At 43.7% G+C, this 19,860-nt stretch overlaps 1 protein-coding gene across 2 annotated transcripts in view; it reads right to left on the bottom strand.

The window, feature by feature from the left end:
* The window catches only part of LOC124605801 (integrin alpha-PS2-like), a 793,741-nt gene extending 776,077 nt beyond the window's left edge, over nt 1-17,664 (bottom strand). For both annotated transcript variants that reach the window (XM_047137699.1, XM_047137698.1), the window contains exon 1: nt 17,300-17,664. In XM_047137699.1, coding sequence (XP_046993655.1) covers nt 17,300-17,475 — 176 coding nt within the window. In that variant the 5' untranslated portion in view covers nt 17,476-17,664. The remainder of the gene's footprint in view (nt 1-17,299) is intronic.
* Nucleotides 17,665-19,860: the final 2,196 nt, after the last annotated feature.

The following is a 19,860-nucleotide window of genomic DNA, read 5'->3' on the forward strand; positions in this document are numbered from 1 at the left end:
ATCGGTCCATAAGCTTGCACACTACTTAATCTAACTTAAACTAACTTACTCTAACGACAACACACACCCATGCCCGAGGGAGGAGCCGCACTAACCGTGACAAGGCTCCCCAGACCGCGCGGCTACCCCACGCGGCTCACACCACCGAATATGAGTTTCTTAACTAACGTTACAGTATTGCTCCTAGACTTTGTCCGAGCAAAAGTCACGCGGAACGGACAAATAAATGTCACGAGTGGCGGGCCCGCTAGTATAAAAGGAGACGGGGAGTGCTGTGCTGTTGGTAAAGAAGCACACCAGCAGAAAGGGTCAGTGAGGAGAGCTCCGTTACGTCGAACGTGGACTGGTCGTTAGACGCCCATACAAAGTGTGACACATAGTATCGTAAGAGGTATACTCCCATTTTATGAATTAAAATGGAGAAACAGCGCTGATATCGAGGGTGAATAAAAATTTTTGTTTTTGTAAGGGACTGGATGGAGGCGACTGGTTCATTGACGTGTTTCAATTACAATCATCACAAGAAAATCAACGCATGGAGAAGAACTACATATCTACAGTATGAGAAGTATGAGATTAAGTGAATGTGACATTCCAAAACGATGAGTAACGTTTGGAATGTGTCACATTTACATGATCTCATACCGTAGATATGAGGTTGTTCTCGCTGCACTTATTTTCTGATGATGACTGCAATTGAAACGCGTCGATAATCAGTCGCCTCACTTATATTCACTAACCAAAAGAAAAAATTTTATTCAGGTCGAAATCAGCACTGTTTCTTTTTCATTTTAATTCATTGGACGTTACCTAATAAATCCATCGGGGAAATGTCAATTCATAGAAAGCTGTCCAAATCGGCTGTTGGTGATGTGACTGTAAAGCTGAAAAGCGAAGGAACAACCAGAGTTAAACGAAGGCCAGGCCGACATCGTGTGCTGGCGGAAAGGGAGCTTCAGCATTACGGAGAGCGGTCGTTGAAAATCTCATCAAATCAGCTGATGAATACACTCATGCGTTCCAGAGTGGTACCAGCAGTCCAACTAGCCACTGACTGGGCGTGGGAAGTTAGAAAAGAATGGGTACGTTGATCGAGAAGTTCCTCATGATCCAAAAGTTTCTGTAGTCGGTGCTAAGCGACGCTCAGGTGATGTAAAAAGAGGTGCCAATGGACGCTGGAGATGAGTAATTTGGAGTGAGCAATCAAGCTGTCCTTGGTGGCAATCCGATACAAGCGTTTGGATCTGGGGAATATCTGAAGAGTTACCTGTCATCGTGTGTAGTACCAACAGTGAATTAAGAGCCGGTGAACACTGGAAAAGTGATTTGGAGTAAGTAATCACGCTGTACTTGGAAACAATCCGATACAAGGGTCTGGATTTGGGGAATACCTGGAGAACGTTACCTCTCTTGATGTGTAGTATCAAGAGTGAAGTAAGAAGGAGGTGGTATTGGGTTAGGTGAGTGTTCTTCGTAGTTATGCTGTGGTTCCCTTTTTGTGCTGAAGAAAACGCTAAATGCGGCATGATGCGATGACTACTCGTATCACGTATCAGCTTTTCAGTGCACACTGCCATAAAGCAGCATCTGTGAGGAAATACTCTGAGAACAGAGACATTCCAGAAATGTACTGGCCTGAAGAGAGTCCCGGCCTGAAACTTTCGGATGCCTTGAAGCGTCGACTTCGCTCCAAAACCCAGCGTTCAAAATTTCTACTTTCTCTGCCTTCAGCTCTTGACAAAGAGTGGGCTGCCATTCCTCCACAGACATTCAGACATCTCACTGAATGTGTATGCAGCAGAGTTCGTCTTGAAAGCGAAAGGTGGATACACCCCACATTAATAGGTGTCCCAATACTTCTGATTACATAGTGTATATCCTTGCCCATCTGCACTACTGCTCCGACTCTGATGGTGATGTCTACGGGATTGAACGATGCTTTTACTCTGCAGCGAAGTGTGCGCTGTTCTGAAACATACTGACAGATTAAAAGTTTTCTGGGCCAGACCCTTGCATCTCGCCGGCAGTCGTACCGATGAGACAGCAAAACACGACGTACGACACGCCTTAATAGCTTCAATTGAACTAAAACGGTACCTCTACTTTCCAAACTTCACAGAAGCTTTCCTGCGTACTCTGCTGTAACTAACTTCTCAGAGAAAGGATATCGCTGGCAAATGGCTTAGCCCCTCCAAGAGCGCTAGCCCAACAGGCTACACAGAAGAGCTACAGTGATGTTTGGAAAGTGGGAGAGAGGTACCTGCAGATTTGTATCAGAGGGCTGGTCGTGACTCGTGCCTGAATAGCGCAGTGGGTAAGAGCACTGCCAGCAAAGGCAAGGTTCTGAGCTCGCGTCTCAGTAGGGCGAACAGTTTTACTGTCAGAAAGGTACATGTCTACGGGGCGTTTGACTTCAACGTCTTCCCCTCGTTTCGCGTCTAGAAAAAACGAAAAGATGTTTCAAAAAATGTAAGATCTTAAAATTATTTGCGCTATGCGGACGAGCAGTTGGTCATGAATTCTTATTCTTTGACATAGTCAATGGGGAGATGCGCGATCTGTTGATTTAAAGCGTGTGGATAAAAATCCTACGTCAAGATCGCAAATTTTCTTTATTGATTACCGGTTTGGGCTCATCACTGATCCACCTTCGTATCAGTCTAAAATGTTGTTCAGTTTGTGACATTCATTACGCATCGTAGTATTTTTAGAGCTAAGTCACCCCAGTCAAATAAAAGATTCTAAAGCGAAAATCGTAGTTGGTTATGTAAATTGACAACGTTAATCACTCATCACTGTAACAATATTTGATTAGTGATTAACGTTTCCATTCACATAACCAACAACGATTTTCACTTTAGGATTTTTTATTTAACTAATGGACGTAGCTCTAAAACTACTACGATGCTTAATGAATGGCACACAAAAAAAATGGTTCAAATGGCTCTGAGCACTATGGGACTCAACATCGGAGGTCATTATGAAACGTCCCCTTTTTGAAAAATTATACAAGACTGTGCTTTAACTGACACACAATATTTTTTAGCGCAACGCAATCTGACTTTCAATAATCCCTACAAAATAATGGCCCTGTCTAATATTAACCTATACGTTTCACAAATCACTTACCTCACAAAAATCTTCGTTACTCGAACTACTGCAATACAGCGAGCGCCACTACTGCCAGCTAAATAAAAGATTCAAACTAAGGAAGGCACTAACTACTGATAGGCATAGTTAGCAAATGAAAGATTTTAATAGAGAACAAACACTGTATTTACCTTAATAGTCATATTATACATAGCAGTTCATGACAGTCTTACAAATTTCAAAACTCCGCCATCTCTCTCCCCACATCCATCACTGCCGGCGGCTCACCTCCAACTGCGCAACGCTACGCGCTGTGAACATCCAGCTACCGCTGCCCAACACTACAATGGCAGACAACAATGCAAACTAGCCACAGACTGCACACAGCACAGCCAGTGATTTTCATACAGAGCGCTATGTAACGTTGCCAATAAGAAAACAAACAGCCTACTTACAATTAGTCCCCAAGAACTTAGAACTACTTAAACCTAACTAACCTAAGGACATCACACACATCCATGCCCGAGGCAGGATTCGAACCTGCGACGTAGCAGTCGCGCGGTTCCTAACTGCGCGCCTAGAACCGTTAGACCACCGCGGCCGGCGAATGGCACACACTGAACAACATTTTACACTGATACTAAGATGGCTCAGTAATGAGCCGAAACCGGTAATCAACAAAGAAAATTTGCGATCTTGACGTAGGATTTTTATCCACACATGTTTAAAAACTGAACTGCTCTTTTTGAATACATGCAGCTGTCAATGTTTAAGGAACTGTGTGTGTACCCAAGTTTGCGCTGCGACAGTCTATCCATTGCTTGTTCTGCAGCCAATTTTTATCATAATAGGCGCTGCTTTGTAAGTGCCGTCTCCTGGAAAGAGATATCTTGGAATTGTTTCGAAAAGTCCTATGGAGGACGTGTAAGGTACGAGAACATAGGAAAAGAATTACATATAAACAGTGCTATGGATCAAATGAGAAATAGCGCTGGACCTACGATCTAACAAGTATTCGTTAAGCCAGCTCCCCATAAAACATTGGAACTGTAAATTTACCGGCAGGAAAGATCTGAAAACCGCGGAATACGATATTTATCATAACAAGGCCATTTAGTCTAATATTTGAATGAAAATGAAGAAAAGGGTTTGCAAGCTGTGGTCTTGGAGAAGTGTCCATAAACTGAAACATGAACAGAAGAAGAAATCAGTGCGCATACACTACATGGCGCCTTCTGATATCCATATTAATTATTTCTCACATTAATCAATTACAATTTTTTTCCAAGCATCTGCCAAGTCTAGGTAAAGCAGAGACCGGACGCATAGTCTGTCGTGGCATACAGACTGATAGATTCAGGGGCGTAAGTTTCTCTTCGGGAAGTTTGAGCCTTGTATCTTATGTTTAGTGTACGTATCTGTGATGTCTGTGTGTAAGAGAAGAGTGAGTGTTTTGTTGATGTTCATGAAATAGCAGAAATTGGGTGAAACGTAGCCTACTAGTCTAATAGCATCATAGAGGCTACCGAACGTAAAGCCCTCAACCGATTGAAGGATCACCGTTAACAGCGCCACATCAGTCACACCCCATGTGAGAGGTTTCGCGGTCACCGCATGGCTGTTGATGAGACTCAGCACCTTTCCCCGGTTAGCAGCCAAATACAGGTACTGAAGGGTCTTAATCTACCGGGATTTTTGAACCACCTACCTTCGACTCGAATATTACCGAACTAGTGTGTGTTACGACCTTGGGAAAAGAAGGTAGAGTATAAGGTTTGGTGTAAGCACAATGTACGTACTTCCTTTAAAACACTGACAATAACTTTTTTTGAAAAAAAGCTTGTCACTTCCAAATTATTTTTTAAGCAAGACCCTTAGAATGAGACTGTTTACGCATACGGTATACGAATAGTTACTTTCGTTATGCATTTTGTAAGGTTTCCACTTTCAGTAAATAACGAGACCATTATAAAAAAGGAAAGTTTGAATTAGTAAGAAACTGGCAGCAGTTTAGCTGGAGGAAGTGTCCTAGCATTCATCTGATGAGATTGAATGAACTTTTAGAAAACTTTTAACTTGGCAGCAAATGTAGGATTTGAACCACGCTCTTCCCAAATGGGAATTCAGTGTCTTAAACCCCTGCGCTGTCTGGCTTTGTCGTGGTCATTAGCGATAGAAAACCAGTTCTACAAAACAGCAGCGAATGACAAATTTTCCGCCATAAAGGATATCACCATCTCGTTCTATTGAAATGGAAAATTTGGAACGATTAGGCTGTTTCAGAACTGGAATCGGGCTTATCAAAATGTCCGTTGTCTTCAAGGCCCGACCTATAGGCAGAGTATCTAAGATTCTCATCAGCCACGTACGCAGATGGAACGCAATGTACGGGGGTACACTGGTGACTGACAGCTTCATCACCAAGCAACTCCATAGAGGAAGGGAATAAAAACTCTTGCCTTTAATAAGCACTCAGCAGAGCAACAACATTTTTTTATATTTCAAGCAAAACCAAGACAGTAGCAGTTTGGGGGTATTTAGAGTGGCGGCGGTAATTTCGTTTCATCCTGCCTCGCACGAGACTGAAAAAAAAAATCTCTTAGAAATTTTTGCTATAATGCTAATATCTCCCTGCGAAGCAGTTCCAGATGGTCCATTTGCATTCGTGGTGATTACCGCTGGGCGACACGATGATTAAAGTAAATTGCAGGCAAAGGGAAGTGACTGCTATTATGGAGGTAACCGGTTTCGCGAAGAGCTGATAGCAGAGCCAGCGGATGAAGACTCTCCGTGGTCGCTCGCTTTGTCACATCAAAGCAGTAAACACGTAGCCCGTACGACGCCTGAACATCGCATTCTTCCTTTCGCTGACAGCATTTCTTCAGTACGTTCTCTCTCGCTGTGTTTTAGATGGAACGGTAACACTCGATACATATCCGTGGACAATTAGTCGAAACGTGACATTAGGTCGAGCACAGTCAAGGAAAATCGTTATTTCAGAAGCCAAGACGTCCAGCTAAAAGATGTTCAAAAATGGTTCAAATTGCTCTGAGCACTATGGGACTTAACATCTGTGGTCATCTGTCCCCTAGAACTTAGAACTACTTAAACCTAACTAACCTAAGGACATCACACAACACCCAGCCATCACGAGGCAGAGAAAATCCCTGACCCCGCCGGGAATCGAACCCGGGAACCCGGGCGTGGGAAGCGAGAACGCTACCGCACGACCACGAGATGCGGGCGCTAAAAGATGTATGAGAATTTAAGATCATTTCTGACTTCTTCCGTCTACACGGAACATCTGATGGATGAATTACGCGTATACAAGATGTATCAAAAATGTACGGTACAAATTGCAGAACACATTCCTCGCACGTAGACGGAGAACGTTGCATGAACATGGGTCTGGAAACGCAACTCATTAATCGTGGGAAACACACAAGAATAGAAAGTTAGAATTATGGAAAACACGCACTCTTGGTCAGTCTGCTTACGTTGTGCACCGCCAGTGTTTTGTTTTGCCTGGACTTCTCGTCAAGCAACGTACGTCATTGCTTGTTTGCAGGTAACATCATCTGTTTCAGCGACCAGTATGACCGCTGCAAGCACTCGTATTACTACGTAGAGCTAATCACAGAGTTTGCTCGTCCAATGATAGTGTACACAAATGCAGAGAAGGCAGATGGGTTGGAGTGTTTTGGGGGAAGAGACCAAACAGCAAGGTCATCGGTCTCATCGGATTAGGGAAGGAAGTCGGCCGTGCCCTGTCAAAGGAACCATCCCGGCATTTGCCTGAAGCGATTTAGGGAAATCACTGAAAACCTAAATCAGGATGGGCGGACGCGGGATTGAACCGTCGTCCTCCCGAATGCGAGTCCAGTGTGAAGGCAGATGCTCATTTGATGTATGGATTAGCTGGCGGCAACGGGGCTCGCGCACAACGTTTGTACCGGGAGAGATTTCCGGAACGAAGGTGCCCCGACAGGAAACGTTTGATGCCACTGATCGTCGACTTAGGGAACATGAGACATTTAAGCCTGATACTAGCGATCGAGAAAGGCCTAGAATGACAAGGCCACTGCAACGGGAGGCGGCGATTCTCCATGCAGTTGACGACGACCCTAGTGTCAATACAAGACATGTAGATGCAACACTGTATGAGACCACACGACTGTTTTGTGAGTGCTACACGAGGACCAGCTGTATACATACCATTTACAGCGTGAGTGTACAGGCACTATCAGAAGCCGATTTTCCTGCACGGGTACTCCTCTGCAAATGGTTTATTCAACAAAGTGTCAACCCTAATGTTGTGCAACGGTGCTGTTCACAGATAAGGCATCGTTTCGGGAAGATCAGATTGTAAATTTTTACTATCGGCATGCATGGGCGGACATCAATTCTCACGCAAGTGTTGAATCAAGTCATCATCAAAGATTTGGGCCGGCATTGTTGGTGGCTGTTTGGAAGGGCTTCACTTTCTGCCACCCAGACTCAACGGACAAAGTTATCAAAATTTCGTAGAGAATGTTCTGCCTGTGCTGTTAGAAGATGGCTGGCGGTGTGTCCGAGCGGTTCTAGGTGCTTCAGCCTGAAACCGCGCGACCGCTACGGTCGCAGGTTCGAATCCTGCCTCGGGCATGGATGTGTGTGATGTCCTTAGGTTAGTTAGGTTTAAGTAGTTCTAAGTTCTAGGGGACTGATGACCTCAGATGTTAAGTCCCATAGTGCTCAGAGCCATTTGAACCATTTGTTAGAAGATGTGCCTTTTGCTATGCGACAAAACATATACTTCACGCACGATGGAGCACCTCCTCGTTTTAGAGTTAATGTCCGTCGACTTCTAAATAACAGATTCAGTGACAAATGGATTTTGAGATGGACGAATTGCCTGGCCTCCACGCTCTCCAGACCTAAACCCACTCGACTTTTATTTTTGTGGGGGCATTTGGAAGCTCTTGTGTATGGAATACAGTACACGATGCTCAGAGTCTCCGTACCCGTATTATGGAAGGCTGCGAAAACATACCCAATATTACAAGGATACATTAGTGCATCCTCGATTCTTTACGACGGCGGGTTGTACAAATGCCCACGGAAGGCATATTGAACATCTGTGAGAGAGCGTTGCATGTGGTTTGCTGATGCGTTCTGTTTGTGTGTGTTTCCCGTGATTAATGAGTTGGAAAAATGTGTAGTAACATAAAAACGAAGAGTTTTCAGAGCCATGTTCATATAACATAATTTCTTCGTCTGCGTGTGAGGAATGTGTCCTCCAATTTGTGCCGTACATTTTTTGTTACACTCTTTATTTACTGGTAACATGTAGTCCTGCTGCCAAAACAGAGCGTGGTGTTGCAATAGTTAAGACACTGGATTTGCATTGGAGAGGAGCAAGGTTTGACTCGTCGTACGTTTGTGTAGATATAGTCATTCAGTATTTGCCTCGAATCGTTTAAGGTAAACGCCGAGATGATGTCTTTGAAAAAGGACTTGGACACTTTCCTTCACCATCTGAGCTTGTGCTCCGCCTCAAGGATCTCGCTGTCGACGGGACGTATAAATCTCTTCTTTCTGGTATATTCATCATTCTGATGCAACGTATAGAAGAGTTTCATTTAGTCATATTCTGTCGAAGTCTAACAATAGCAGAAGGTGACGAGCCGAACAGTCACCTAAGAATTGGGTCGATACGATGACGTTATTCCACAGATTATCAAAGAAAACTTGGGCGTTCACATACATTCATATCTTATTCGAAATAAAACGGAAAACTGGTGCTAATTATTTCGAATCCTGGATCAGCCTGAAACTTCAATAAATGCAAGATACTTTATTCAGATTTTAATGTTTTTATTTACCTGTCTAATATGCACTGTTTCAGCTTCTGCTACGTTTCCCTAGCATGGTAAATGATTTTATAAAATAGTGTTTAAATACGGGAAAAGATATGCCACAACCATGTGGATGGTCGTTATGAAATAATAGCGAAAGTCGTCCATTACGTACGGGAAAAGGAAAAAAAATTGCGGAAAGGTGTAAGGTACATATAATTTGACTGTTTAGGATAAAAATTAAGAAATGTTGCAGAAGGAACAAGAACATGACCGTTGCAGGTACAGCTATGTCTTTTCTTGTCGGATCTCTAAAGCGCAAGGATATTCAAAACTTCATTACGTATTGTAACGAGTGGCAGAGCGAAGTGAACAACATTTTACAGTAACGTCAAATTGTCGATTGTATAAATCAGATGAAACATTGGTTAACAAGCAAATATGCGTGAAATAACGCAAGAACTACGGTCATCATCTTGCTTCCCTCCTGTTAAGCTCAAATTTTGTAATATGAAGACTAGAATCCACGAATTGTGGCGTAGATTTGTTGCTAGATGACCTGCTCAAGGTCTGTCATGGCTAACAATAAGTAGGCGACGTTCCACTTAGCTTCTAATTGCCTCACGCAGGAATCGAGTTCGATATCCCGCACTGCCAAGGATCATTAGTTGGTAGAAGTACTGGAAAATCTCCTCTCAAATACCGAACATCGGCGGCTATGCTTGAAGCCGAAGTAGAGGCTCCGGTTTCACAAACTGGCACTGGCCGAACACAAGCTCCTCAATTCCGCAACTTGCCCTCCAGGTAAAAGAGCGCGTGCATGACAGGCAAGTCCTCTGCACTCAGGAGAACAATAAATGCGAGCGACAGTTTTCATTCTCATTCTAATTCACACTCGACTAAAAAATCGGCTCTCGTTCCTTGCCGAAAACTGACAAGAAAACCCAAAGACAAAAAGCATTCATCTAGAACGAAATTGTTCAATGGCAAAATAGTGAAATGAACAAACTGCTCATTTAGAAGTGTGCTTCGCACAAAGCTTAAATGTTACCGTTAGCTTAAAAATATCTTCTGTTTTGTAAACCCTCGTCGCCAGTTCTGTGAAGGCCTCCCCGCTACTGCGGTGGAGGCAGAGTTGCCACTGATGTTACAGGAGGCCGAGTTTGTGAGTTCGTGAAACGGCTTCTGGTGCCGTACACCGCTAAGACAATTCCTCTCTGCCACCTTTACACAGCTATGCCCCAGGGTCAGGTAACAGGGAAGGAGAACAAAGGTTCTACAACACTCCAACAATTTAGTAACGAAGTCACTCAAATGAATATTTTCAACATTTCGCGGCCCTGTCAGCAACTGTATAAATATTAATTTTAATAACCAACAGCCTCAGTTGCGCCGTTTACCTAGAATCTACCTAGGTTTCAGGCGGGATAACCTGAAGAAGGTTGGGTCACTCAAATGAGTTTAAAACGTTTACTTATCTTTGTGATTAGTTGAATAATGAAGTCTGCAACACTGCTTGTAATATAATAAAATGGCTAAGTGGAAATAATCGTAGTTTAACTTCACAGTACATAGCAAAAGTAACTTATAACAACTGTCTCTTCGCTTCAAAAAGTTCACTAAACGACGTTCCCTGTCTGACTCAGTCCTGGAAGATGATCTATAACCAAGTGGGCGAGAGCTGCTCTATCTTCCGAGTAGGCTTCTGTCCGTCGTTGTCCGGTCATTGGCGGATTGTACTAGGCCGGCAATTGGCCGAGGCGAAGTCGATATCTTCATCCTCAGCGACGCCCGTGGCTCTGGGGGAACTCGCGCAATTGGCGAGTCTCTATGGCACTGGCCCCAGATCGCATTTTTGCGCCTGTGGTGCCTTTGCCCTGGCTGCGTCTTGTTCGGACAACTGATGCTTGCTATTATATCCTGTCTTTCCTTTAAACAATTCTTCGTCATCCCTCTTTCTGGGTACTTGGGTTACTAATTCACCTTCTTTTAAGTTTTGTTATTAAAATGTAATATTACTCTTTAATTTAACATTGCGACACACCTGCCATGTGAGTCATTGACGTATTGCAGCGAGTGGCCTAGAGAAAATCACACGTTGCAGAGTTGAAATACTGGCGTGACAGCAGTTTTGGGCGCGTTGCAGAGCTCGGATTTTAAGGAAATAAATGGTGCGGAGTTCGTGTTAGCTACAGATATTAACGGACGGGAGAGTGGTGTTCTGATAATAAGAGACCCTTTCCAATAGAACCGTTCTTTGCCATTTTAGGCAGTCGGTGAAACAGAGATGGGGTTTTGGGTATAAGAACAGAGACAGTTGTCGTAACAGCTGCCTTCGCTTTTTTTATTTATACGTGAAAAACAGTTTTGTCACGCTGTAGAGATGAGGTGAAGACAAACTGCGTATTTACATTGATTACTGCTTGCATGTAGGTTGCTTGAAGATTGAGCATTTGGCTCTGCAAGCGACATGTCATCCTGACCCGCAAGGCATGCAGGACAGCTTCTGTGTAAGTTTGGAAGGTAGGAGATGAGGCATTGGCATCGTAAACCTTTCTTGGAGAGCTCATCTGTACAGTACTTGTCCGCGAAAGGCATAGACCCCAGGTTCGAGTTCCGATACGGCACACAGCTTTAATTTGCCAGGACTTTATACCTAGTGTATATCGGAATCTCCATGAGGCTGTTCGCCAACGAAGAAGAGACAAAGCTAGAAAACTGTAGCAAAAAGCAGAAATATCTTCAAGGGGTCGATGCTTGATACAGGGATAGATAGCTGACCCTCAAGATTTAAAAAAAATGTAAAATACAGGCGGAAATACCCATTATTGTGTTATTACACGATTGCCGAACAATCATTAGAACCAGGCACATTCGTGAAATAGCTGGGAGGGCGCTTACGGAGCGTCTTAAAGTGGAACGACAGAGTAATAGCAGGAGAAGATCGTGCCACACTGAAAGTCATTGGAAGAAACCTTAGGAAATGTAGTCCATTCACGGAGGAGGCACCTTACAAAATCCTTGTTCGACCGGTACTTGGATATTGCTCGTCATCAGGGACCTGTATGTACCAGATTGGTAGATGAAATAGAGAAAATCCAAATGTCGAGCAGCGCATTTCGTCACGGGTCCGTTTAGAAAGTGCGAAAGTATCACGGAGGTGCTCATCCGTCTCTAGTGGCAGACGTTGCGATCTGCAGCACCGTATGTATTACTGTTAAAATTATGAAAGTGTACGTCCCTAGAAGAGTCAACCAGTATATTGCGTACTCCTACGTATATCTCCAGAAAAGATCATCGAGACAAAATTATCGAGAGCTGACACGGAGGCTTTTACAGCAATCGCTCTTCCTGTGGACCATTCGTGACTGGAACATGAGAGGGGGCAAGTGACACTGCTACACGGGCTAACGTCCGCCACACACAATAAGATGGCTTGCGGAGTATACAGGGTGGTCCATTGATCGTGACCGGGCCAAATATCTCACGAAATAAGCGTCAAACGAAAAAACTACAAAGAACGAAACTTGTCTAGCTTGAAGGGGGAAACCAGATGGCGCTATGGTTGGCCCGCTAGCTGGAGCTGCCATAGGTCAAACGGATATCAACTGCGATTTTTAAATAGGAACCCCCATGTTTTATTACATATTCATGTAGTACGTAAAGAAATATGAATGTTTTTGTTGGACCTCTTTTTTCGCTTTGTGATAGATGGCGTTGTAATAGTTACAAACATATGGCTCACAATTTTAGACGAACAGTTGATAACAGGTAGGTTTTTAAAATTAAAATACAGAACGTAGGTACGTTCGAACATTTTATTTCGGTTGTTCCAATGTGATACATGTATCTTTGTGAACTTATCATTTCTGAGAACGCATGCTGTTACAGCATGATTACCTGTAAATACCACATTAATGCAATAAATGCTCAAAATGATGTCCGTCAACCCCAATGCATTTGGCAATACGTGTAACGACATTCCTCTCAACAGCGAGTAGTTCAAACGTACCTACGTTCTGTATTTTAGTTTAAAAAACCTACCTGTTATCAACTGTTTGTCTAAAATTGTGAGCCGTGAGCCATATGCTTGTGACTATTACAGCGCCATCTATCACAAAGCGAAAAAAGTGGTCCAACTAAAACATTCATATTTCTTTACGTATTACACGAATATGTAATAAAAAATGGGGGTTCCTATTTAAAAAAAACGCAGTTGATATCCGTTTGACCTATGGCAGCGCCTTCTAGCGGGCCAACCATAGCGCCATCTGGTTTCCCCCTTCAAGCTAGACGAGTTTTGTTCTTTGTAGTTTTTCGTTTGATGCTTATTTCGTGAGATATTTGGCCCGGTCACTATCAATGGGCCACCCTGGTAGATATAGAAACACTGGTGAGCGAATAAGGACCTTTATTTCGGAAACAACATACCCCATAAACTGACGACTCTTTTGCGATGTTTGCTAATACATGTTTAGCCATTAGTTATACCTTCTTTAAATGACTCAAAGCCTAAAAATGCAAGCTGTAAGCTCCTAGAAAGAAACATGATGATAATTTAAAAAGAGATCATGAATCTACTTATGTTAACCCTTTCATAGTTAAAATTTATTTAGCATATATTTGAAAAATAAAACTGTAAAAACTATCTTCCTTTGTGATAAATAATACGCTTCTAATACGACACACGTGTCTCACTACGAACCTATGTAGATCTATGTTTTCAAGTGAACCTAGAATTTTGAAAGCTAAATTTTTAATCTTAGACTGATTTTATCACGATAGAAATTATGGAAAAAAGTATAAAAATCAGTAGGGAAAAAAGTACAACAAATCAGTACAAAGACATATTTACTGTTCGGACACCGAAAAACGTGAAATACCACACACAAACTTTCTACGTGAAGATGGCTTTGACAAACGTCACAACCTATCTTTTCTACATTCCACGAAGTTTTCTGGGACATATACGTCATACTACACATAAATTATGTGCAAATCAGCAAAATTACTGAGGTGTGTAGAAATGTTTCAAAACTATGTCTATGATTACACTGTAGGAAATACTGCAACCAGCCACAAGTTTTCTTGAAATTATTTTATTATACCAGTACTAGCTTCGGGCCTGAGCCCATGGTCAGATGGTAGCGTTGACTTCTTGCAAGTTTTACATTTGTGTCTTCCTGAAAAGCCCTCCTTTATATATTTTTCTTTTACAATCAGTACCGGTCCATGAACTACTTCAGTTCATGGATCAGATTCTTTTACAATCAATACTGATCCACGAACTTGTTCAGGATGCTTTTCAGGAATACAAATGTAAAACTTGCAAGAAGTCTACGCTACCATCTGACGGTGGGCGCATACCCCGAAACTAGTAGTGGTATAATAAAATCATTTCAAGAAAACTTGCAGTGTCTTCTATAGTATAATTTACGAAAACAACTGCAGTGTTCTCCAAACATAATGGATAAAATAGTATCTATGACGTATACGAAAACACAATTAGTTACTTTAGACATTCTTGGAACGGAGAGGATGGTGATTTGATCTAGTTTTCGGGAAACAGACTCAATGTGCCACCTATAAACACATGTAGTCCCATTTGATCACTCACAGCGTTCTGTGGTCAGCAGTATTTTTCTCCAAGTTCCGAAAGCATTAGACAGATGAGAGATAGAGACGCACCAACGCTCAGAACTGCGACATATATGTACCTCGTCAACGTCGAAAGAGTTAATTGCTCTTCCATAATCAACACAATCGTTATCATCAAGCCCAGACACAAATGAGCTCAGACCGAGCATATATGGTGAACTTGAACTCCACAGACAACGTTTCGGAGTTGTTGGGGCACATTTTCTGATTATTTTGGTGCAAAAGACCCGTGGTTTCCGATGACTCCGTGGTTTCGGATGACTCGTTACAAAAAAACTGTATTTCATTTGATTTCTTACTCCCCATTTATCTTTGTATCTGTATGGCATTAAAAATACCTGCAGGACTGTGTGAAAGTCGACGGTGTACGGTGTGTGCCTTGGTCGGAAACAAACTTCTTCCTTTCGCTCTCGATACTTGCTGTTGAAAACAGCGATGCGTATTCTACTCTTCACCTTTTTTTATTTTATTTGACCTTCAGCAGTATAATATTAATTACCCACTGACAGGTGCAATAACTATAATACAAGTCTATCTTCTACATAGAATTTTTAGTAAACACAAAATTTTAGAAAATACACATATTATAGGAAAAATTGTAATTACACTGTTTGTATACATCGTTGGTCAAAGCTCTTCGCCTTGAAGTCTGTTCCGTCTCGGGGTGTATTTCCGGCAGTGTTAGTTGTACACAGCGATACACAGCTGTGTCGATAGGTCTATTGACGAAGCTCTGGCCGATATGCACCTCGTCTACTGGTTCGCTGAACGCAATTGGGGAGCGGTAGAACGATGTTATCCGACGGCAACCACCTCACAGTACATTTCTATTTGGGTTTGCGGTGTACGTTATATTGAGTACATATTACAGGCAATTTCTCTATTTTGGGCGTATTTTCAGAGAAATAAAGGTAACTGGAATAACAAACCAAATAAATCTCAACTACATTAATTCTCCAACGAGCCACCGGAGAGAACGGGTTTGTTATACAAAAATGCTCAGGAAATATCCCTCAACAACCTCCGAATTTTTATTGTGGCTTTCGGGTTCATGCTGTACAACAATCCAATGCAATGCTCCTTAGCTAAGCAGACACACCACAGAGGCTATGCGAAGCTGGTTACGCGGAGGAGAGGCGCAATGCCAGGTATTACAACATTGCCCGATGCCGCAGCTAAATATTACGATGACGGCGGCGAGCGGTACTCGGCTCCTACGGTGCTGTACCAAGGACGTTCGTCGACTGCTTGCGATCCGGCGTCCCGCTGCTATCTCGTGCAGCAGCGTGTAAACACGGGCTTACTACACGTGCAGCGGCGCAAGTCATGTTGCCAACAACTCGTCAGTGTTGCCTCCGTACACTGTTTGTTATTTGCCGGACTGCCCCATTAACGATCAAGCGTGGCTTGTCATCCTGACACTAACAAGATACAAGCTCTTTAAGTACATCTAAATAACGATGCCATATCACAAGTTGCAGCCACGCGGAAACTAGCCTAACACTACACTTCATCTGCTCTGTTCGGCTCACTACAATCAGGATAAAAGATAAATCAACAGCCGAGAGGTAATATTCGCATCTCATTAATTATATGAAGCAAACACAAATATCATGTAACAAACTTCTCCAGGAAATCTGCAAGTCATACTCATGAACTCGTAGGTTCCTCAAGCCTTGCACCAAAATCACGCAGCCAACACAAAAATCACATGCAACTTTCCACAAAATGTCACAGACTTATTGCTTCATTTAACATTTATTGGCGAAATAGTGTTACAGTTACGTTTCGGCAGCATGCCGGCATCCTCAAGTGCCTGCACACACCAGGACAAACATGCGTCCAGTGAAAGACGATAAAACTACGCTGTATATAAGCCGAAGAGGTAGTTTGAGTATTATAAAATACGTGCCCTGGCTAAATGCAATAAATGCCATTTTGTATTGCTGAAGATTTCGGCTGCTGTAGAAACGCATCGCTCCGAACAACTTATCAAACAATAGCAGAGAATGTGTCATGGATTTCACGAACGAACTGGGATAGCGATAGTCTAAACAAGGGCGTAATCGTCTCCCAAAAATTGACAATAATATTCTTGTCACATTGTCAAAATATTTTGTTGTAGTCCACTGACAGAGATGATTGAGCATTGCTATAAAGCAGGAGAAACAGAAACGCTCATGGAAAGATTTAATTGTGTTTATTTCCAGAGCGTTATTTCGAAGTGGCACTGTAAAAATATAGTTTTAAAGTGTCTTGCATCATCTGCCAAGTGAATAAAAAGTGACTATATCACAATCGAAATTGCAGAGTATATGTCACTAACGTCAGAAAAACAATAAACTTGATCAATACATTGCAGGATACGTTAGCGCACTTCTTTATAACGCAAATAATTTCACGACTTTGGAAACTTCCTTGATGCCGGCAGGCAAGGATATATGTTGCCCGACCATAATTCGCATCCAACGATGAGGTTTACAGAAGTAAACACTCTTTCTAGCGCATCTGCTTCGAAGATTCTTTCGACGAGACCATTCGGCATGCTACTCCCCCAAATATAGGACTGTTTCCGTTCCATTACTCTTTTCATTGTGCACCCCTCACGGAATGGATAACTCGTCATTCCACGCGTTCGACAAAATAACATGCAATTTCACAGTCTATGCAGAGTTGCGTGCTAGAGATGGGTTCCTGAAGCAGGAGGTACTCACCAGTTTCCCTGGCGGTCTCGGTGCTCGGCGACGCTGAAGCCGAACATGGAGCCCCTGGTACCTCGGAAGCGCACCATGTGCTCCGTATCCACGTTGAAGCCGGCGACGCCGGTCGCCGCTGTCAGCAGCCACGCGACGGCCGTCAGCCAGCGTCCGCGTCCAGCGCACTCTGTCATTGTCGTACGCAATAAACGTAACGGTGTCAGGAAAAAAAAGAACGCGGCTATATCCGTTCGATTAAAAAGACGAAAAGGCTAAGATGGTGCCTGAGGTTCTGTGTGACGAGATGAGCGACGCCGTCTAGGATGCGGGTGGTCGTCAAGTCCAGCGAGCGAGAGACGCGTGTCTGTGACAGGCGGTGTACACTGCAGACCGCGCCGCCGCCTCCAGAAGCGGCTGAGGACGCAGTCAAACTGAGCGCCTTCGCCGCCGCCGCGTCGCGCCAGCGCCGCCGCGCGCGCCTCCTTGCGGCCGACTCCGTAACCAGCACAGCCAGCGGCCACAGGTCCATAACGTCTCCGGTCGCTTCGCGGTAGAAGGCTAGGTGACCGTGGTTAGAGGTCTGCTCGCGTGAGGATGTCTACAGTAGTACACTGACGCGCCAAAGACACTGGTATACGCATGCGTATTCGAAGAGATATGTAAACAGGTAAAACACAGCGCTGAGCTCGGCAACGCCTCTATGAGACAAGTGTCTGGCACAGTTGTTAGATCATTTACTGCTGCTACAGTGGCAGGCTATCAAGATTTAAGTGAATTTGAACGTGGTGTTATAGTCGGCGCACGAGCGATGGGACAAAGCATCTCCGAGGCAGCGATGAAGTGGGGATTTTGCTGTACGACCACTTCGCGAATGTACCGTGAATATCAGGAATCCGGTAAAACATCAAATTTCTCACATCGATGCGGGCAGAAAGAGGTCCTGCAAGAACGGGACCAACGACGACTGAAGAGAACCGTTCAGCATGACAGAAGTGCAACCCTTCCGTAAATTGCTACAGATTTTAATGCTGGGTCATCAACAAGTGAGCGAACCATTCAAGGAAACATCATAGATATGGGTTTTCGGACCCGAAGGCCCACTCGTTTACCCTTGATGACTGCACGACACAAAGCCTCACGACTGACCTGGGCCCGTCAACACCGATATTGGACTGTTGATGACTGGAAACATGTTGGCTGGTTGGAAGAGTGTCGTTTCAAATTCTATCGAGCGGATGGACGTGTACGAGTATGGAGACAACCTCATGAATCCGTGGACCGTGCGTGTCAGCAGGGGACTGTTGAAACTGGTGGAGGCTCTGTAATGGTGGGGGGCGCATGCGGTTGGAATGATATTGGACTCCTGGTACGTCTAGATATGACTCAGACAGGTGACACGTTTGGTCTGATCACCTGCATCCATTCATGTTCATTGTGCATTCCGACGGACTAGGGCAATTCCAGCAGGACAATCAGACACCCCACACTTTCAGAATTGCTACAGAGTCGCTCCAGGAATACTCTTCTGAACTTAAACGCCTCCGCTGGCCACCAAACTCCTCAGACATGAACATTATTGAACACATCTGGGATGCCTTGCAATGTGCTGTTCAGAAGACATCTCCTCCCCTTCGTTCTCTTACGGATTTCTGGACAGTCCTGCAGGATTCACGGTATCAATTCCCTCCAGTACTACTGAGACATTGGTCGAGTCCATGCTAAGTCGTGTTGCGGCCCTTCTGCGTACTCACAGGGGCCCTACACGATATTAGGCAGGTGTACCAGTTTCTTTGACTCTTCAGTGTAATTGCGTTTCGCATAAACGCCGATGCCGATGTGGATATCTGCAAAGGTCTACATCTACGTACGGGGGTAAGTCAAAAACTATCGGCAATGTTCACGTAACACTCCTTACATTGTTCATACTGACCTTTATTGTCGTTTATTTTTTGTTATACTGCTGTGGTTCTGCTATAAAAATTTGATCCTATGTCCTACATTTCTCTTCCTTTTACTGTAGGTAGACTATGGCATGTCCATTGGACGTTAGCACCAAACAGGAACAACGAGCGGTGATCCGGTTTTTGTGGTCAGGAGGTGTCTCGAGGGCCGCAATCCATCAAAGACTTCCGGTACAATACGGGAACAGCGTCTTACCGTTCTGCCTACGAAATCATCCACAAAGTCTCTGCAAGATAGGTCCAGAAACAATTCAGTGGTGAATAAACAAACTCACTTGAACATCTGCTAAAAACATTTGGATCGCTAACGTGGCTTCTTAGACAGAATCGTCACTCGTGACGAAACATGGTTCCACCATTAAGAGCCGGAGAGCAAACAGCGGAGTATGGAATGGAAACAGCCACAATCGCCCAGCAGGAAAAAGTTGAAAAACCCGCCATCATCAAGAAAACTGAGTCTTGCCGCTTTGTAGGACGCACAAGTCCCAGAACCTGAACATTATGAGGAGAGTGGTTCAAATGGCTCTGAACAGTATGGGACTTAACATCGGAGGTCATCAGTCCCCTAGAACTTAGAACTACTTAAACATAACTAACCTAAGGACATCACACACATCC

Source organism: Schistocerca americana, chromosome 3 (genome assembly GCF_021461395.2).
Source record: "Schistocerca americana isolate TAMUIC-IGC-003095 chromosome 3, iqSchAmer2.1, whole genome shotgun sequence".
Lineage (NCBI taxonomy): Eukaryota > Metazoa > Arthropoda > Insecta > Orthoptera > Acrididae > Schistocerca > Schistocerca americana.